This window comes from Pipistrellus hanaki, assembly GCF_964339955.1.
Source record: "Pipistrellus hanaki genome assembly, chromosome: 14".
NCBI lineage: Eukaryota > Metazoa > Chordata > Mammalia > Chiroptera > Vespertilionidae > Pipistrellus > Pipistrellus hanaki.
Window position 1 is genome coordinate 53,049,484 of NC_140516.1, and position 21,364 is coordinate 53,070,847.

At 49.8% G+C, this 21,364-nt stretch overlaps 1 protein-coding gene across 2 annotated transcripts; it reads right to left on the reverse strand.

The window, feature by feature from the left end:
* Positions 1-4,469: 4,469 nt before the first annotated feature.
* Positions 4,470-19,681, reverse strand: ABRAXAS2 (abraxas 2, BRISC complex subunit). 2 transcript variants are annotated; one of them, XM_084904544.1, is made up of 9 exons: positions 19,553-19,681; positions 16,122-16,212; positions 13,343-13,379; positions 11,003-11,069; positions 10,291-10,481; positions 9,351-9,470; positions 8,603-8,687; positions 6,955-7,069; positions 4,470-6,531 (listed from the first exon to the last, which is right to left on the reverse strand). In XM_084904544.1, the coding sequence occupies exons 1-9, from the start codon at positions 19,649-19,651 to the stop codon at positions 6,065-6,067; spliced, it is 1,272 nt and encodes a 423-aa protein (XP_084760670.1). In that variant the 5' UTR covers positions 19,652-19,681; the 3' UTR covers positions 4,470-6,064. The 2 variants fall into 2 exon arrangements, with proteins under 2 accessions (XP_084760670.1, XP_084760669.1); XM_084904543.1 differs by having other exon boundaries at positions 10,291-10,523.
* Between the last annotated feature and the right edge of the window lie 1,683 nt (positions 19,682-21,364).

Here is a 21,364-nt window from a genome sequence, read left to right on the forward strand (position 1 = left end):
AACGTCAAGGCCGGACCCCGCCGCTCGCCGCGCCGTCATTGGCCCCGAGGCCGCCAGCGGCGCAGCCAATGGGCGGCCGCTTCTTTCCGGGCGCAGGAGGCGGGCCGCGGAGCGGTGACGTCACGCCGGCGCCGGGCCCTGATTGTGAGGCGGCCGCGAGCTCGGGCTGCTGACTCTCGCGGGTGTGGGGACGCCGGGAGCGTAGGGAGGGCGCGGAGGCGGGGCACGCAGGAGGGACGGGGCGGGGCCTGGACGGGCACCCGGGGGGCGGGGCACGCAGGCGGGGCGGGGCCTGGACGGGGCACGCAGGCGCCGGGCCCTCCCATCTCCTCCCGGCATCAGAGCCCCCGGGAAAGGTCCTCCCGGCGCCCGGCGCTCCGTCTTCGGAGGGACGGCTTCCTAGCGGCGCCCGCTCCACTCTCGCTCACTGTCGCTCACACCAGAAGATAAAGGCTGAGGTTTTTTGTTTCCGTTTCATTCCTATTGTCTATTTTTCACCTTCGGGGCCGGGTGTGTGTTCGTGTTTCTAATCTTCGTACGTGTGTATGCACATACCTGCAAGACGAAAAGCCATGGAGCTATAGGCCAATGGTATCTCAATAAAATAACTTTTTTAAAAAACTCTTTTCTACTATTTTCTAACTCGGAGGTGGTTACCCTTTATTTTATTTTATTTTTACCTTTCTTTAAATTGTAAGTTTAAGCGGAGAATAAATAACAGCACGGAAGGAAATCCTGCAGGAGAAGGCCCAGAGCACAAGCTCTAAGGAGAATGTTACTGGTGGTGGGTTCGCATGTTTCTCTTATTCCTGTGCCTATGGCCAGAGTCAGCCACGTGGCCATTTGCCGAAACCCCGCAGGTATGTCCACATTTTCCCGCCAGTGGGCTTGGTCTTTTCCCAGCGTGATGTCGCCTTGCATTTTTCATACTTCAGATTTTTTCCCCCCAAGAATTAGAAAAACCTTAAAACGTAGCGACTCTTTAAAAATTGTGAAGCCTGGCCTTAGGGTACAGAATGAACACCCAGGGAGGTGGCCAGGGTCTGTGATCTGTGGCTCCCTCCTCCAGCTGCTTGTCCACGGACATGCACCGGTTCTCGGGCCCACGCTGCCAGGTGTCGGTTGCCTGGAAGGCACTGGTGCGGGCCAGCGGGGGCCGTGGCGGTGCTGGTGCCATCTCCAGTGCTCTCCCGCTCCGGAAGAGGCGCAGCCAGGGCGGAGTCTGGTCCTGGGACCATGGCGACAGGAAATGGTCCGAGATGTGTGATGAGAACACCGTGGGGACTTCTATAAACGTGGGCTTCGCAGATGGCAGGACAGTCAAAAAGGAAAACTTCCACGTGGCCTTGGAGACGGGACGCCAGTATGAGGTACACATCCAGAGGCCTGAGGTGGCCTTGTCCCGGTGTGAGCTCTGCCCTGTCCCCCCCACACTGCCCCAGGCAGCTAGACGGCACCACCTGCACTGTGTCCAGTTCCAGAGATGGCCCAGGTCTCATGCAGCTCCATGTCCTGGTTTCTTTGGGCAAAACCTGACCGTCCTCTGACCTCCATCCTCCTCCCGCTTTGGGTGAAACCATCTGGAGTCCCAGTTAGACCCGGCTCTTCCTCTGTCGGACCTCGGGGAAACCTGTTACCTTCTCCAAACCTGTAGAATTCGTGGAGCACACGTGTTCTGATACCGACAGTTACTGTGAAAACCAGAAGTGCTGTCTTCTATCCCAATACCCCTTCCTGTGTCAGCCCTCGTGCTTAGATGGCTTCTCTCAGGTCCACAGGCCCCCATCCTTGCCTGGGTCTCAGCCTTAGTCTTTATTTTCCTGTGAGCATTCCATTCTGCCTGTTCCTCACCTTCACCTGCAGCCAGCCCCCAAACCACCCGCCTCCTTGCCTCCTAGAGAACTCCTCCACAGCCTTCCTCCCATTCTCTCTTCCGTCTCCCCCGCTGAAACCACTTCTTAACCACTCCTCCCTCATCCCAGTCACAGCCCCGACCTCCTCCTCATCTGCACTCACTCTCCCCTACCCCATCCGTGTACCCTAAGTCCTTACTCTCCGCCAGTCCTAAATCTCCCTCCTCTCCCAACACCCTTCCCTAGTCAGGTACAGATGCCCTCGTCACCTTAGAACCCCACCTGTGTCCCCCAGGCTCCGTCCCCCATTCTGAAGCTCCGTCCCTTCCTCTCCTCTCTAAGGGCTCTGGATACCTGTAGATGAGGGGGAGGGAGGGAAAGGGGGAGAAGGTTTAGGACATGGGTTCCCCCAGGTCCTCACAGGTGAGGGGAAGCAGTGGAGAAACTCCCTCAGCCCCCTCCTCCTCATTCCCCTCATTCTCCCTCCCCTTCTTACTGCCTCCCCTGCCTTCTACCCTCTTCCCAGCTCCCCTTCCTCCTCTCCCTGTTCCTACTTTCCCCGCTGTCTCTGCGGTAACCTCTGAGGCAGAAGCCCTAGCCTCCCAGGCAGGAAGGCCTCTGGGGGACAGGAAGGCTCCAGTTCTCCCCTGGAACACACAATAACATTTATTGCAAAAGGGAGAACAGTTGTGAAGCCTTTTAAGTTAGTGAGGAAGAGCTGGCGCCCTCAGAGGCATCCAGCATTGGACACCTGCCCTTCAGAAGGCTGTCACTCAGGTTAATGGGGTTTTAAACCCGCCTGGAGACTTCACTTAGTAAAACTATTCCGAGTGTTATTCTGAGAGGATGCATAAATACAGCAGGCTGTGGAGGCGGCCTCACTGTGGGCAATGCAGAATAACAACTTAGTAGCTCTCCTGTGACACCTCTTCCACAGTCACCGGTACATTGTATCCTGTGATGAAAATTGTCAGTAATCCCCCTTCCCAGAGCAACCTCATTTACTCCAGGACTCCTCGATAAATCCAGTTTAGATTGCAACAGCCACTTGCTTATAAAACGTAACACACATTCTTACACGTAATTAACGTAAGTGTAGATCAAATTAAATGCCATGTTATTGTGTAAGAACAGTGGTTCAACCAACGTTGCGCTTGGAAAATATTTTAAGAGCCTCTGAGTTCCTCAGCTCCCCCTCCGACCCGCAGCTGCAGAGCACGTCCCCCGCGAGTTCCGGAGAGCCACGGGCGGTGGGTGAGCTGAGCCGAGTTGGTTTGTTAAGGGAGGAGGATATTGCTAACTTCACCCCATTTAACAAGCCTGCCCGGAGTGCCCGGAGCGGAGTGCCGGGAGCGCACAGGTGTTTGGGGAGCCTGCGGCCTCGGAAGGGGCAGACAGAAATGCCCATCCTGGCACGTGAGGCGGAACGTGCTCGGGACAGGCCAGGGAACGTTACCTGTGACTGAGAGGAGGGGCAAGCCCCAGAAGGACTAGGTTAGGGCTGAGGGCACGTGATTAGCATGACCAGAGCAGCGTTCTCCACACACCGAGATCTGGGCCGCCGCAGCGCAGACCCAGGAGGCCATCGCCGGAGGCCTGGGCCCGGCTCTGCTTAAACACCCCCCCCCCCCCCAGGCGACTGCCATCAGCCAGCTCCTGGCAGTCCCGCCCACCCTGTGCTGGTGTGGAAACAAATGCCTAGAGCAGTGTTTCCCAAAGTGTGGTACGCGTGCCCCCAGGGGTACAGGAAGAGTCTGGTGGGGGTACACGTTGCACCGGAGTTTGGTGGGATATGCACTGCACTGTGCTTAGCTGCGCCTAATTCTGCGTTCTCATGAGTACGAGGGTATTCAGCGTTAGGAAAATTATAGAAGGGGTGCGCATATGTCAAAAGTTTGGGAAACACTGGCCTAGAGATGGTAAGTGGCTTACAAAGGCCAGGCCATCTAGGTTGGAATTAGAAAACAAAGCTCTAGATTTCCCAGTCAGATCCTCTTTCCATTGCATCATACTTTCAAGGGATGGAGGGGGCGGGAGGGTCAAAAAATACAGCGGAGCCCTGACTGGTTTTGCTCAGTGGAGACAGCGTCAGCCTGGGGACTCAAGGGTCCCAGGTTGGATTCCGGTCAAGGGCATGTACCTTGGTTGCGGGCACATCCCCAGTAGAGGGTGTGCAGGAGGCAGCTGATGGATGCTTCTCTCTCATCGATGTTTCTAACTGTATATTCCTCTCCCTTCCTCTCTGTAAAAAATCAATAAAATATATATATATATATATATATATATATATATATATATATATATATATATTTTAATACAGTGGAGCCAAAGCTGGTTTGGCTCAGCGGATAGAGCGTCGGCCTGCAAACTGAGGGGTCCCAGGTTCAATTCTGGTCAAGGGCATGTACATTGGTTGCGGGCACATCCCCGGAGGGGGGTGTGCAGGGGGCAGCTGGTCGATGTTTCTCTCTCAACGATGTTTCTAGCTCTCTATCCCTCTCTCTTCCTCTCTGTAAAAAATAAAATTTTTTTTTTTTAAAAAACCGTACTGTCTCCTAAGAACTGCCAGAATGGGTAAACAGTGTGGATGCGAGACAGACGTGAAGACAGAGGTGCCAGGATTAAATGGGCTTTATTGTCACATTTAGCTGCTGGTCAGTGTACACCGTAGCTCTCAGTATGGCATAAAATAAACATATTTCCGAAGGTCAAACATGAACAGAGAGATGGCAATGGCACTTACAGAAATTAACTTAAATTCACCTGGACCTGGGCCACAGGGGGAGGGGGGCTGATCCACCAGAACACGCCTGGGACGCTTCCCGCCACACGGGGTGATTCGAGGCCGGCGCCGGACGGCAGGACCAGGCCACAAAGCGGACACGGACGGAGGGCGGCCCGGCGGCTCCCTCAGTCCGCACGGCTCACTGAGCGCTGGAGCCGAGCTGGGAGTCAGCTCCCTCCGGGCCACGGAACTGCTTCCCCACGAAGCCTCGGACGCTGCCCCCTCCCTCCCACGGGCTCCGGTCCACAGCGAAGGCAGTGATGGCCCACAGCAGCTCGTGGCTGCCTCCGCACCACGCCGTCTGGTCACTCCCTGGCCAGGAGCCTGACAGGCTCAGGATGTGTTCCGTGGTTTCACACATTCTGGGCAAAACTAGGAAACAAGCAGTAATTAAATAAAAATACAGGAGCATCCTAACAGGAAGTCCGACATTCACAATTCTCTTCCAAATGGCAGCTTAAAAAAAAGTATGGTTATTCAGACTTAAAATAAGTCTTTATTCACCACGATTCTCAAACAGCTTATTAAATGTCTTCCCTCCACAAATAAAGCTGACGCTGAGATTTGTCAGGCGGGCTAGAGCAGTCCCGTCCCGTCCGCGTGACGGCTGACCCGCGCCGGTCCCGTCCATCACCAAGCTCAGCTCGCGATGGCGCTCCCTCCCGTGGCCACCGCGTGTCCTTCATCTAAGGCTCCAGAACAGAGACCGTAATGTGGCCGGTGTGACACAGAGTGACTGTCATCCCACCAGAGAAAGGAGTTTGAGGACATACTTATTTGGGTGGCTACTTACTGGTAATTAGTACTTCTACGTGTTGTTAAAGGCAACCATTTTTAGTGACAATACGTACCAGGCTACTGGAAAACGGGTAAAACTAAGCCCTCCCTTTGACCTTACAGTCATGCAGACAAGAGAAGGTACAGCCGGTCTGTTCCGATCGGGCTTCATGGAATTAATCACAATTTCTTTTCTGGCAAAGATGAATTTGGCTCGTCACAGAAAGAGGGTTCTTTCAAGGCTGCTGCTAAACTCATTTCCCTTTGAAAAAGTGAATTTCAAGGCATGATAGTGCAAGAGGTAAGTTTTGATTTACAGAACATTGATAGACTAATTGTGCTTAGTCTCTGATTCCCAATTTATTTTAAAGAACAGAAACTGCCGACAGGTTTCTCTGCCTGAATTTACCAGGATTTCCATGATCGCACCAGAAGTAGGGCAACTTGATTATCTTAGTGATTCTGTCGGGACACCTGCGCGGTGGCCGGGGAGGCCCAGGGAGCCCGGGGAAGCGCGGCTGCCAGTTCTGTGCCCAGGACGCCCTCAGGAGCCCGGGGTCTGGGGAAACAGCTCTCCCGCTGGGTTTAGTTCTCACAAAACTCTCCAGTCGTGATTAAGAAGCAGTGCTGATGGAGTTCCCTCTGGGAGTTAAATATGGGAGGTCTGAGCGTTCCTGGAGCCCCCGTCGGGATGTGTCATGGGCCGAGAATCCCTGGAGGGCGGGTGCTCGCTGCTGGGGGGCTCTGTTGGGTCGATCAGGTTTTCATAATCACTGTCGTCTGTCCCCTCGGCGCTGTCCCCCGCGGCTCTCTGGGGAGGGAGCCCCGCTCCACCTCCGGGGTACTTCAGTCCAGCACTGTTGGGGGCAAAGCTGGAGGAACCCACAGCTTGAGGTCGAGGCATAAAGACACTTGTTTCCACGCGAGAATGGCTCAAAGTACTTTCTTGATTGTTTGGGTGAAAATCTGAATAAGGGGGTGGGGGATCTGAGGCCTCGGCCTCTGCCAGTGCACTTCCGCTGTCAGCGGCGAACCCCGGGTACGGCGTCCGCGGGCTGAGCGCCGGCTCCAGGCTCTCGGGCGGCCCCTGCCTGCTGCCCGCCGCCTGCTGCAGCCCTGTGGGAAGAGAAGACACGGTCACGACTGTCTGCACTTCCCGCCGCGTCTCCGTGCATGACACGGTCAACCTGAAAGTTCTGGAAAACAGCAACAAAGCAGAGACTGATTATTACTCTCAGTTGTTTTATGTTTGAATAGTGCTTCCTAATTTATAAAATATCTTCCTACACGTCACGTGAATCCACTGAAACTTCAGAAACAGCCTCTGCGGTACCGTCACCATTACTATTACTGTTCCCATTGCCCAGGCAGAGCGCACGGCGTTCACACGGCCCTTCCCTCTGAAAAGCCTGAGAGACGTGGACTCTGCCCGCACCCGCCTGGCAGGGCTGAGAGAAGGATGTGTAACTCACGTACCGCCTGGTGTTTGAGACCAGACACTTCCTTGACACCGACAGGTAAGATAAATAGGACACTCACGTCTCTCTTGCTCCTTCTCGTTTTTCCTCTGAGTGACTTGTCTTCTCAACTTGTCCACTTCGGCCTCACAGGACTCCACCACGCGCTCACTCTTCTCCACATCGGCGCACACTGCCTGGGGGATGGCACGGACAGTCAGCGCGGACCGGCCACACAGCCTCACTCCAGGCCGGGCCGCCAGGGTCCCCCCGAGCCTGGGAGGCAGTACTTATGCACGGATTTGCTTTCTTAATTTTGTTGAGATGATTATGCTATTTCGCTTATAAATTCCTGAAAAATAAGTGTAAGCTGGGACAGACTTATTTTCTCTGGATTATTCATTTCTATTGAACGGAAAAGAATTTTTGATACTAGTCTAGCATACAAAGGATGGACAAAAGACAGGAATGAGATGCTTTTAACTTATTTATAATCAATAATCACAAATCAGACGACATAAAAAAGATTCATTTCATAGAAACTATTCATAATTAGGGAGAGCTGAAAAAGAAAATAGGTTTTGGTCAAGACTTAATAAAAGATAACATTTGAGGCCCATCTGTGTAATTAAATATTCACACCGGGGCGCGGAGTGATGCTGGTGTTTTCACAGAGGCCTCTAAAGCTGGCAACGAGATGTGCACCAGCCACTCTGCAGGCCCTGGACAGAGCTGAGAGTCTGAAAACAGCCTGGCCTGGCTGGTGTGGCTCAGTGGTTGAGCATCAATCTATGAACTGGGAGTTCACGGTTTGATTCCTGGTCAGGGCACATGCCTGGGAGGTAGAGGCAACTGATCAATGATTCTCTCTCATCATTGATGTTTCTATCTCTCTCCACCTCCCTACCTCTCTGAAATCAATAAAAATATATTTTTTTTAAAAAAATCCTGTTCATGAATTCAGGGCAAAAAAACTGGTTTTCACTGCACATTCTCTCCACCCGAGGAGACGCGCTGTGATGAGCGGGGGCCCCTTTCTGAACGCAGAGCGTGCCGCGCTCACAGCCCCTGCAGGCACTTGGCGGCGGCGCCCAGGACGGCGTGGCGGCCTCTCCGTGCCGAGGCCAGTGCAGAAAATGCACGCTGACTTGGGGACCACAACTCACTTTCCTGGCGGAAGATTATCTTATTTTTTAATTTTCATTTTTAAAATATATTTTATTAATTTTTTACAGAGAGGAAGGGAGTTAGAAACATTGATGAGAGAGACACATCAATCAGCTACCTCCTGCACACCCCCGACTGGGGATGTGCCCGTAACCAAGGTGCATGCCCTTGACCGGAAGTGAACCCTTCAGTCTGCAGGCCAACGCTCTATCCACTGAACTACACTGGTCAGGGCTCCACGCAGGAAGATTATTAAAAATTAAAGTAAAATTAAGAGCATTCAGCCGGAACCGGTTTGGCTCAATGGATAGAGCGTCGGCTTGGGGACTGAAGGGACCCGGGTTCGATTCCGGTCGGGGGCATGTACCTTGGTTGTGGGCACATCCCCGGTAGGGGGTGTGCAAGAGGCAGCTGATCGATGACTCTCTCTCTCATCGATGTTTCTGGCTCTCTATCTCTCTCCCTTCCTCTCTGTACAAAATCAATAAAAAATATATATTTTTTTTTTAAAAAAAAGGGCATTCAGGCAGGACAAGAAAGACAAAAACGAGAAGTAGCTGTACCTGCACCTTCTCCTGCAGCGCGTTGTAAACCTGGTAGATGGCCCTGATGTCCTTCATGACTCCATCCTTGTCAAAGAAGTCAGTGCTAGAGAACAGCAGGAGAGAGGTCATGGGAAGGCAGCCGCCATGACCCTGAAAGGCACTTCCTGCCCTCGACCGTCATCTGGTCTTTAATGGGAGCTCCCAGGTGACAGTGCTCAGCCACAGTGTCACCCCACTAGGCTTACAGGAGAGAAATAAAAAGGACCCACGTGACTAAGGCCATTTAAAAAATAAGAGTGACCACAGTTTAGGATCTCAGAAATACACACTCTCTAGCCAAACTTTTATATCAACTACAAAAACAGTTGAGGCAATTGATTTTTTAAAAACTAATGATAAATGCGAACTGTCTTTTCAATACGAATAACATTTTGATCTATAGGGTGACGGTCTACACTGGCAGGGGTCCTCAAACTTTTTAAAGTGGGGGCCAGATCACGGTCCCTCAGAGAGCTGGAGGGCCGGACTATATGAACTACTAATTCCTACTGTAACACCTCGGCTGCGCTCACTGCCCAAAAGACCTGGCGGGCCGGATCAGACTCCTCTGCGGACCGCATGTGGCCCACGGGCCGTAGTTTGAAGACCCCTGGTCTACAGAATTACAGCCCTGCATGTTCAGTTTCAACCCTGACTTCCCATTTCCCATCACCCCTTCCATCTTAACGAAAGAAAAGGAAGCCCTTCCACTGGACTGGCCGCTCACCCGTGCTCTTTAATGACTCTGGCGTAACTCTGAGACGTGTTTGGCACCGAGGACACTTTATACTCTTGCTGGCTGGTGTTGCCCAGGTTGGGAATAGCAAGGGAGATCCTTTGATTGTACCTGCGGGAGGAAGAGTCAAGAGCGAACCTGGTAAAGGCCCTGCCCGGGCTGAAGACCTGACCATGGCAACAGGAGTCGGAGGTCCACAGTGGGGACTCGCAGGTCTCACCAGGACCTGCTGCCACGTCAGCCTGAGATGCACGGATGAGGGTGGGTCCTGCCCTTAAAGTGGAAACTCGACTGCAAACTCCAGGGCAGAGGTCGTCTTACATCTGCACCCAGGGACTGACAGGGCTGAGGAGGACGAAAGTGCCCAGGACACACCGCTGAGAAGCCCTGTAACCTGCCATAACTACCGACAGCAACGCTCTTCCCCGAGGCGACTCCGTCTATTCTCCTACAAGTGGCTTTCCTGAGAGGCCTTTCTGTTTACAGCAGACCATGGCCACAGGATCATCTTTTCATTTTTATTTTTTTTTTAAAGACGTTCACAATGTAAAACCCTCATTAGCCAGGAGGTGGATCAATTTTACACTTCTGCCTGAAATCTATGCTTTACAATTATAATCAAACTTCCAGAGCAATAAAACTGTATTTCTATATAGTGGATTATGGAGAAGCAAATGGTGATTTCCAGCGGTTTAGTCCTATAAGCACTATGCATCATCCATACATCTTGCTAACTCTTTTTGATTCAAAACAATTTTAATTTATACTACAACTGACAGAAAAATACCTTCTCTAACGACAAAAAAAAACTAAGAGAATTATAGAAGCTTTTCTGTACAGATGCTATACAATGCACATTTCAAAGTCACAGATCTCCATGCCTGTGCCCACGCCTGTCCTGGCTCCGTGAGGCTGGGGAACGGAGCTTTACCTCCGGTTTGGCCTGAAGAGGACGTACTCCAGAGCGTGTGTGGAGCTGTTGGCAGTGGAGATGAAGCTGAAGAGCAGGAAGACGAGGTCGGGCACCCCGAGGATGCGGGTGAGCTGTTTGTGGAGGACCTGCTCCCGGTACGACATCTGCTGCTGCGTGTTCCGCCGGAACCGGTACCACCCGATCACCTTCTGCAGCGGAACCGGAGGGCAGGGCGACAGGTCGTGTGAAATCTAGAGATTTAGTTCTGAAGGTGTCCGTGCAGACACCTGCGCACGAATGTTCAAAGCAGCTCTACGTGCAATTGCTCAAAGCTGAGCGAAGGTGTGATCTATTTTTCTGGAATTTATATACCAAGGTAAAAATCATAAAATTAATGCATGTGGGTTAATTACAGTCTTCTTTTTCTAAATCACAAAGTAGAAGATAAATCCACCTCGACTCAACTGTTATTAATTTTTGGATTATAATTCATTTCTTCTCCTGATTTTTACATAATGGAGTCATACTACAAACATCTAAACTTTTTTCTAGTGATCTATTGTAAACATTGGCTCACATCTGTAATTTGCCCGTAAAATTTACTCAAGGTAACAGAACTCATCTACACTGACACCAATGCATTGCTGATTTCCAGTCCTTCCTGTGTTAAGTGCGGGCAATGAGATAAGGAGTGATTTCCAAGTCGGAATGGGCAAGAAATGTGACCTACCTTTCTCCGATCTTTAAGAATCCTGTCCAAACTCTCTTCGTTAACTTTGCTTGCGTAGTCATAAAAACTGTTGGGTTTTTTGGGTTTTTTTTCAAAAGAGAAAACAATATTGTATTAAAATCACATGGTATTGTGACATGGACATGCTTAGCTACGTGTGTCTGAGTCATCTAGCCCAGTTCTATCCTGGTAACAAAGACAGAACTGCCGTCACCAGGTATATGAAGAGAAACCCATCTAAGTGTTTTACCGACAGGAAGTGTCTTTTGCATCAAAGAATACTCAGGACCAGGTTACGTTCAAAGGACACTTTCCCTGCGGGAGGTGCTGACAGCAGCTAAGTATAAACACGTGGGCTGGGCAGCTTTCCCTGTGTCTAAGCATCAGTTACTTATGGAAACAGAAGAATGCAGCTTCTCTGAGGAGGAGGAAGGGAAGTGCGCACTGGTTAATGCTTCACCGGAAAGCCCTCCGCAGGCTTCCTCGTGCTATTTTATTCCGTCCTTCCTCCGTGACGGAGGTGTTAGTTCAGCCCGACAAGTCAAGTTTGATTTCCATTTCCGTGGCTACAGACACCGAAGATAAGTGGCTTGCCCAAACCACAGGCTGGGAGTTGGAAGAACTGGGATTTGAAGCCAGGTCTGGCTAGCTTCAAACTGAATGCACCCACCCCAACACAGACCCACCCGACCAGGGCCCTCTGCCGCACAGCGCACAGGATTTGTGCTCTCCTACCAGGTCGGGGTTTAGGAATGCCGCCCTTCCCCCTCCTCCCGCACAAGCCCAGGCCTTATAAGGCACGGAGGAGTTCAAGGTGCCGCGAGAACAGCTGGGAGTCAGGAGCTCGGGCTCAGTCCTGCTTCTCCCTGAGTGACCTTGAGCGCCTCCCTAACCCTATCTGCCCCATCCCCTTTCGGCAAAGCAGTCTGGGGTAGAAGGGTGATGTCTAAGGTTGCTTTCAGCGCTAAGCACTTTGAGTCTATGATCGGAGTTGAGTTCCATTCTGTCTGGGGTGCCTCTGCCGCCGATGCTTAGAGGAACTCCTCAGAAGGGCGAGGCCGGGCCGCCTAGCACAGCTCTGGAGGGCGAGGGCCGCACGGGCGCTTTCACGGACCAGACACAGGCACTGCGTGGGCCCGGCCTCGATCAGCATGTCTGCTCTGAGATTCTTCTCAAAGGCACTGCTGGCTGCGCACCTTGCTGCCCACTCCTCTCGCTTCTGTGTAAATCCAGAGCAGAGGAGCAACTTGGCTCCTTCAGACCTTGTCCTCAGGTAGCCATCGTACATGAAGACAGAGCTCTGAAATAACGAGGGTAGGGGTGTGTGGTTGTGTGTGTGTGTGTGTGTGTGTGACCAATACAAGTCCCCAGGGGCTCGGGGTGGAGGGGGCCGGCGCCTGCCAGCTGAGAATAAGAGCGGCTGGGGAGGAGGCAGGGAACACACAGCAGGACAGCGGTGTGAGGAGCTGGCAGGTGTTTAAAGAGGGAAGTGCTGCCTGGCAGGCTGGCTCAGTAGATACTCTCTCATCATTGATGCTTCTCTCTCTCCCACCCCCTTCCTGTCTGAAATCAGTATATGTTTATGTGTGTGTGTGTGTGTGTGTGTGTGTGTGTGTATATATATATATATATATATATATATATATATATATATATATTTTTTTTTTTTTTTTTTTTTAAAGAAGGAAGTGCTGACCAGGAAGCCTGAACTGAATAGTGAGAGCAGCATGCCCGCTTCCGGAATGCAGGAGAACAGGCCTGGGGGATTTTAAGAAACAGAGACATCCTCCTGAGCCTCAGACCGCCTCAGGAGGAGGGTCTGGGGCTCAGGAGGGAGGTGGAGGCCTGTGGGTGGAAATACCAGCCTTCTTCTCCCTCCCCCTCCCCCTCCCTGTGTTTCTGTCATTTGCTCTCTCTCTCCTCCCATGTTTTCTCTTTCAGTTGATTGTAATATGCAACCAGTGGATATTAACTTAAATAAACACCAAAAGGAAGTTTTTTGTTTTCTCTGCTACTGAACTCTTTCCTTCCTCTTTTAAAAACACCTTCCCATCACGGTCCCTGCGCGATCCCAAGAGCTCCTTCCCGGGGGGAAGCCTCCACCTGAGCCCCCGCGGCCGGATCTGCACTTGGCCGCGCGGCGGGCGGAAGCAGGACTGCCGCCTCTCCCTCCCTGACCTAACAGCGCGCCCGCTGGCACTCAACGCGGAAGAGGACTTGGCTGTCCTCAGTTACACTTGGGACTTTCTAGCCATTATCAGCGATAGGCATACATTCACTACTTTTTAAGCATTAGTCTTTCAGTAAGAGCTAAAAGCTACAGAGAAGAGTGTGACTTACCTAAAAAGCTTTGAACAAGGCTGATGGTTATGGATTTCTGTAATCAGAAAAAGAAAATACATCTTAGCTAATCATATAAAATAGCCCAGGAAATAAATATATATATATATATATATATATATATATATATATATACTTATTTAAATAAGTAGGTAAATATAGACAGCTAGAATATTAATCAGAAATGCTATTTTTCTCATCATGCTGGGTAAGAGAGCTCTTTCTTATATGGTAAACTAAATCTGGCATTTTAACCTTCATCTATCAAATTAATTTTGAAATTCAGGTGCAAACAATAAATAATTCCACAGATGTCCAAAGAAACCAAATTCTCCACCTCAGGATTTTAAAGAACTAAGCAAAACGAACAAAGACAACACCTCAATGACAGAGCAGCTATGCCCGGACACAGCGCGTCTTTATTTAGCGGTCGCTGCTGTGGAGGGGGTCTTATAGTTTTGGTCCTAGCAAACCAAAGGATAGAGTTCAGCCTCTTCCCCCAAACCCACCCTAAGTCAATCCTCACCCTGGCCCCCCATCCATGTACTAGGCTGTTAGAACAGGCTTGAAATTGGTGACTGGCCCCAGTAAGACCTGACCTTCCAGCAGAATTTCAAACTTCTCACCTGCACACACACTGCATTTTGGTCACAGACACAGGCCAGGACCCGTGTGTTTTAGGCACTCCTTTCTGTGTTCCTCTGAATGCACCACCCAAGCCCTGAGCTCACCTCCTTCAGGAAGTCTTCCCTGATTTCACCCACTAGCAGTTTCCCCTCTAATCTATGGGATTGCCTTGGCTCCTTTCTCCCAGCACTCATCTTGCGCTGCTGGCACTTCTGTGACTTGCTTCATCCTCCCACACTCCCAGGAGGCAGAAATGCATCTATTGGGTCGGCAGCTAAGTAATTGCGGGTTTCACACATATATGGCTTCAGTTGAATTTTTAGGTTTGCAGATGTAGTACAAATGTAAAACACATTTTGTTATTTGATAGTTGGCTATTCAGCTGTTAATCAGTAAAAAAAGTTTTTTGATCTGTTTTGTAGTTTTCGTTTGGCGTTCGTTGAAAAATGGAAAATCAAAAGGAACATTTTCGTCATATTTTGCTTTTTTATTTCCGCAAAGGGAAAACGCATCGCAAGCTCATAAAAAGTTATGTGCTGTTTATGGTGACAAAGCCTTAAAAGAATGGCAGTGTCAAAATTGGTTTGCCAAATTTCGTTCTGGTGATTTTTCACTCAAAGATGAAAAACGCTCTGGTCGTCCAGTTGAAGTTGATGACGCCCTAATCAAAGCAATAATCAATTCAGACTGTCACAGTACAACACGTGAGATTGCAGAGAAGCTTCATGTATCACATACATGCATTGAAAATCACTTAAAACAACTTGGCTATGTTCAAAAACTCGATACATGGGTTCCTCACGAACTGAAAGAATCACAGTTAACGCAACGCATTAGCAGCTGCGATTTGCTAAAGAAACGTAATGAAAATGATCCATTTTTAAAACGACTGATAACTGGCGATGAAAAATGGGTTGTTTACAACAATATCAAGCGGAAAAGATCGTGGAGCAGGCCAGGTGAACCAACTCAAACAACATCAAAAGCTGATATTCATCAAAAGAAGGTTTTGTTATCAGTTTGGTGGGATTACAAAGGAATTGTCTACTTTGAACTCTTACCACCCAACCGAACGATCAATTCTGATGTCTACATTGAACAACTAACGAAATTAAACAATGCAGTTGAAGAAAAGCGGCCCGAATTGACAAATCGAAAAGGTGTTGTATTCCATCATGACAATGCAAGGCCACACACATCTTTGGTCACTCGGCAAAAATTAATGGAGCTTGGTTGGGATGTTTTGCCACATCCACCATATAGTCCTGACCTTGCACCATCTGATTACTTTTTGTTTCGATCTTTACAAAACTCCTTGAATGGTAAAAATTTCAATAATGATGATGATGTCAAATCGTACCTGATTCAGTTTTTTGCTAATAAAAACCAGAAGTTTTTTGAACGTGGGATTATGATGCTGCCTGAAAGATGGCAAAAGGTCATTGATCAAAATGGGCAATACATTACAGAATAAAGTTATTTAGTTCCATGAAAAAATTGTCTTTGATTTTCTTTAAAAAATCCGCAATTACTTAGTTGCCGACCCAATAGATGCTCCTCACACTACCCGCACACGCCTTACGCTTCGATAAATATTGGCTGCACAACTGAATAAAATGCCTTTTCTCTGGGTGTCAGGATATGCTGTTTGATGACACTGACGTGCAGCTAAAAAACTATGAGTCAGTGCATCTATAAATATTCAGGCTTCCCCAAAATCTCCCCGAACTGACAAAGGCTGTACAATTCGCTAAATAAGTGCGAACAACGTGCCAGACCCTTTAGAAAGGCCCACACAACACAACCTTTATTTCAGGGGGCGGTGACGGCAATGGGGACACCGAATTTGCAACCCTGAGGTTCTCAGTGGTTTTGGAGAGACTACCAAGTGCTACAACACAGAATCCAGTCAAAGTCAGATCAGTTAGTGGGTAAGGGATAGATAGCGTTATAGAAAGCCTACAGCTACAGCTACAGCTAGGCACTGTATTCTTACACTGACCTCTAAAAACAGTTCACGTCATTTATTAGTGCGAGTAATTGGCATTGTAATGTGAGTGGTTATCTATGACTTTTCGAACCTTTTAAGGGCCAAAGAACAAATTAACTAACAAAATATACAGGGAGTATTCCTGTGGTCGGTATAACTCACCAATGACTTGCAGGAACTCTGTGTTGCTGATTTGGGAGTCACTGATGCTAAAGGTTTCCTCTTGTCTCACCTCTCCCAGCAAAAATCCTTCCTAAATGCAAGAAAGAAAAGAGTTACACATAAAGATGGTTTTTACTGGAATTAAGAGAAATTTAGGACATAATAATTTTTAACAATAATCCAAACAAGGTTGGCTGGTGAACTACTATTCTATAGACCAACAAGACTAGAGCAATCTGACTAGACCAACATGAGATATACCCATTAGCTATATTGTTGAGAAAAGGACTCCATACAGGGTGAAATATACTTCAATCCCTTGAAGTCTTCCCTGTGTCTCTGAAGTAAAAACGAGTAGAGTGAACTCATCACCTGAATCCTATCAAGTAGCAGCACCAGTGTTGGAAGTGGGTGCAGGTGGGTGAGTGGAGTGCATAAGGGGGATAAAAGCTTGCTTTCTTTAAAAAAAAAAAAAAAAATACATATTTTATTGATTTTTTACATAGAGGAGGGGAAAGAGAGAGCATTAGAAACATCGATGAGAGAGAAATATCGATCAGCTACTGGGGATGTGCCCACAACCAAGGTACATGCCCTTGACCGGAATTGAACCTAGGACCCTTGAGTCTGCAGGCTGACGCTATCCACTGAGCAACACAGATTCGGGTAAAATCTCGTTTTCCTGAAACAGCATATAATTCATTTCATTGCACTGCATTAAAAACACTGTTAATGGTGAAAGCTAAGTAAGTTGACACAATGCACAACTGACTGCTCTTGGAGCTGGCGTGGGAAATGAGGGTCTCAGCGAATCAGTTCCTATCATTCACATGAAAGTGCTTCTTTGATAAATGCAGAGGCTGGTTAATTCTCACCTCTGGAGAACACACACCGCCATAACAGTTCTGGATGATTCAGCATAACCTGCTGTAGGAGTACTTTCTAGACTTTTAAATGATTGAAAAAATATGGAAATGGCCGGGACCAGTTTGGCTCAATGGATAGAGCGTCGGCTTAGGGACTGAAGGGTCCCGGGTTCGATTCCGGTCAAGCGCATGTACCTTGGTTGCGGGCATATCCCCAGTAGGGGGTGTGCAAGAGGCAGCTGATTGATGACTCTCTCTCATCGATGTTTCTAACTATCTCTCTCCCTTCCTCTCTGTACAAAATCAATAAAATATATATATTTTAAAAAAATATGGAAATGGAGCCCTGGCTGCTGGGCTCAGCTGGGTGGAGTGTTGTCTTGTGCACCGAAGGGTCTTGGGTTGGATTCTGGGTCAGGGAACATACGGGGATTGCGGGTTCCATCCCCAGTCAGGGTGTGTACAGCCCAATTGCATATGGGAGGCAGCAGATCAATGTTTGTCTCTCTCTCCTTCTCCCTTCCTCTCTCTAAAATCAATGAAAAAATAAATAAAAAATTAAAATGGGAATATTTCATGAAGTGAAAAGTATATGAAATTTAAATTCCAGTGTCCATAAAGTTTATTGGAAACAGTCACCCTAACTTATCTATTGTCTATAGCTGCCTTCTCTCTACAACAGCAGGGTGGAGTCACTGCCACAGACTATATGACTCCCAACACATTTCTTGCTTGAAGGAAACAAGAATGTGCTACAGCCGAAGCCGGTTTGGCTCAATGGTGGAGCGTCGGTCTGCGGACTGAAGGGTCCCAGGTTCGACTCTGGGCAGGGGCATGTACGTTGGTTGTGGGCACATCCCCGGTGGGGGGTGTGCAAGAGGCAGCTGGTCGATGTTTCTCTCTCATCGACGTTTCTAGCTATCTCTCTCCCTTCCTCTCTGTAAAAAATCAATAAAATATATTTAAAAAAAAAAAAAAAAGAATGTGCTACAAAAGCAAATTCTTGGTTCTTCCACTTTAAAATACATAACATTGAAACAACTTCATTCCACATGTGTAACTGTGGCAAGGTTAACATGGGCAAGTATGGTCATATCCAATACAGTTGCAAACTACTGTCATTGGTGATAATTTCTGAGAAGTCTAGCCACCAGACCTGAAGATATTAACGTGTAGATATTAAAGAGATGTCTCTTGCATTAAATTAGTAACAATCTCAGTAACGTGGCCATCTCACTGCGTTTGTAGAAAAACGTACCCACTTTTCAACAGGTAGCTGCTGATTCTTACAACAATCGTATGTCCTACACGTAAACGGTGATATTATGAGGCCCTCCACAAATGAGTTCATTTAAACGTATGTATTATAACACTCCCACGGGCACCGGGAGTGTAACAAACCACTATATTTGGGGCTGCATTACATTATTAAATAGCTGGCTGCAGTAAAAAAAAGCCTTCGTGTCAGAGACACACGAGCGGCCTCTGGACAGAGCCACGTTGTGTGTATTCTTATCATTAATCTCTCTACCATCCGCAGAGGAGAGGAGAAAGGCACATTTATTTAATGCCATCCAATTTACTAATGGGATCGCCTCTCTAGAAGTTATTAATGGAAGCTGAGCCGGCTGACATCCAACCAAATCCAGTTCCTTCTGCATTGTCTCATTTTGCTTTGTAATGACAAGCACAACCCCCCCCCCCCCCACACACACACACACACACACACACTTATTTACTGACTTTGAATAATGCACGCTTGGCATCTTTTCAGATAATCCCCCAATGGGGTGGGCAAACGAAACACGGCCTTAAAGATAAACATTATCTAGTTCCACCAAGAATTTCCGTTCAGAGGTCAGGGACGCGACAAGACAACCCGTGCGATGAAGACAGACGCTGGAGCAGCCGGCCCCGCTCGCTCCGGCGCCGGCCTGTCACTTCCCCATTTCCCCGCCACTCAGCTCCGCGGCCCCGGAACCTCTGCCGGGAGCTCAGCTCGCAACTCCCAGGCGAGGAGCCCCCACGCCGAAGCCTGCCGCGGGCCTGCCCCGGCCCCAGGGAGGAGGGAGCGCCCGTCTCCTCGAACAGGTGTGCGGAGTGACAGCCGCGGCCTCCCTGGGCGCCCCGTGGCCCCCCACGGGGCCCTTCGCAGGTCCCGAGGCCGGACACCCAGGGAGGGGCAGACGCTCGGCTTCCCCGGAGCGACCCCGACCCCGCCGGCGGCCGTCCGGGCGGGTCCGCCGCCCCGGGGACCGCTGTCTCAGGCCGGCCGGGCGGGTCCGCCGCCCCGGGGACCGCTGTCTCAGGCCGGCCGGGCGGGTCCGCCGCCCCGGGGACCGCTGTCTCAGGCCGGCCGGGCGGGTCCGCCGCCCCGGGGACCGCTGTCTCAGGCCGGCCGGGCGGCCGAAGGCCCCGAGCCAGGGGGCCCGGCCCGGGGGCAAAGGAGCCCGGGCAGCGGGACTCGCCAGGGGCGGGAGCAGGGCCGGTCCGGGAGCCTGGGGGACGGGCCGCAGGGGGCCCCGGCTCGGCCCCAGCGGCCGGGGCAGGGGGCCCGGCACCTACGTGGTCGGCGTTGCTGTTGGCGCTGTGGAAACACACGGCGCTGAAGGTGTAGCCCGAAATGGAAGCCGCCATGATGGAAATCTCCGATTCCCCCATCATGCCCTGCGGAGGGCACGCGGCCTTCCGGCCGGCCCCGCCCCGAGGCATCCTGGGAAATGAAGTCTTCTTCGCAGATGAGGCCGGAAGCCGGGGCGCCCGGGCCGGAGGCGTGACGAGTGCAAGTTTTAGGGGTCAGAGCGACGCCCCCGCACCGTGTCCACCCGTGGGTCTCGCGCCCGGCCTTCCCCAGACATCGCCTCTTCTGCATAGCCCTTGATAGTTGCGCAAACCGTTTTAAAAAATGTTTTTAAGTAAAATGGTTAGTGTTCAAGTCCAACATCTGTCATGCTCAAGGATGAATGCAAGGAGGTGATTCAAGCAGTTGCCTGGTTTGGGGTTCGATATAGAATTAACATGATGCGATTTCAATTTCCATATAACCATTCTGGCTGCCATCACAAGGATATAGTGCCAGCTCTGGCCCGTTTGGGACAGTGCATAGAGCATTGGCGTGCAGACTCAGGGTCCCAGGTTCGATTCTGGTCAAGCGCATGTACCTTGGTTGTGGGCACGTCCCCAGTGGGGGTGTGCAGGAGGCAGCTGATTGATGTTTCTAACTCTCTCTCCCTCTTCCTTCCTCTCTGTAAAAAAAAAAAAAAAAAAAAAAAAAAAAAAAAAAAATCAAAATATATTTTAAAAAAATAATATAGTGCCAGGGGAGGGAGAAGGAGGTATTATGGTAATCCAGAGCCGGGATGGCGGTTGTTGGGCGGTGGTTAGAAGTGAAATGGTGGTAGCAGGGGAGGTGGTAAGAAGCGATTGGATTCTGGATACAAGGGAACACAAATGTAATGAAATATAACAGAAAGAGGATAAAAGCAACATAAATAACAAATAGAAGTGAAAATAAACTATAACAGAGTTAAGGAAAGAAACTCAGGGAAGAGCTCACCTTTCTAATCATTATTCTTCCATGTGTTCCATCTTTTTGGTTCGAAATGAGGCTCGTGATCTCCCACAAAACTCTTACCACTCTTTCCAAGCAAACAGGACCGTTTTCTGAAAACTGGGCAGGAAAGCCTTGGAATCATTCCTGACACCCCACTTGGGCCAGTCAGCATTCTTCAAAATGTGTCCAAACAACCGGCTCCCGCGAGCTGTGAGCCTGAGCGGCCCGAAGAACACAGCGCGGTGGTGACAGGATTGAGAAAGGTCCCTGAGCCAAGAGACCAGGAGGAGCTGTGTGGGGAGGGGGAGGGGAGGACAGAATGATGGGAGGATGGCCTGGGACCAGGGGGGTAGAGAGCAGAGGGAAAAGAGGGATGGAGGGATAGGGGTCATGGGGGAAGGCCCTGCAAGACAGTTCGGTTTTCAGCAGGTTGAGCTGAATGTAACAAGGGCCATCTAGGCAACTGCACTAGAAGTCTGTAGCTGAGGGCAGGGGATGGGAGTTACTAATAGGATGGCTAACCGTTACTGAACACTGATTGTATGCCAGGCTCTGTTCTAAGCTCTTTACATTGTACAGACTTATTTAATCCTGCTAACAATCCTCTACAGGAGGATTTAAAATTTTTTAATATGTTTTTATTGCTTTTTTTTTTTTTTTTAAGAGACAGGAAGGGATAGATAGAAACATTGATGAGAGCAGCTGCCTCCTCACGCCCCCTACTGGGGATCGAACCTGCAACCCCGGCATGCGCCCTGACCAGGAATTAGACTGGTGACCTCTTGGTTCAAGGGTCCATGCTCAACCTCTGAGCCACTGAAGGA

Excerpts from the sequence above, each read along its gene's own strand:
- ABRAXAS2 (XM_084904543.1), bottom strand. The coding sequence starts at position 19,651 with ATGATGGGGGAATCGGAGATTTCCATCATGGCGGCTTCCATTTCGGGC. Across the intron at positions 16,213-19,552 it reads CCAACAGCAACGCCGACCAC|GAAGGATTTTTGCTGGGAGA; the intron begins GTAGGTGCCGGG and ends TCTTGCATTTAG. Across the intron at positions 13,380-16,121 it reads AGAGTTCCTGCAAGTCATTG|AAATCCATAACCATCAGCCT; the intron begins GTGAGTTATACC and ends TTCTGATTACAG.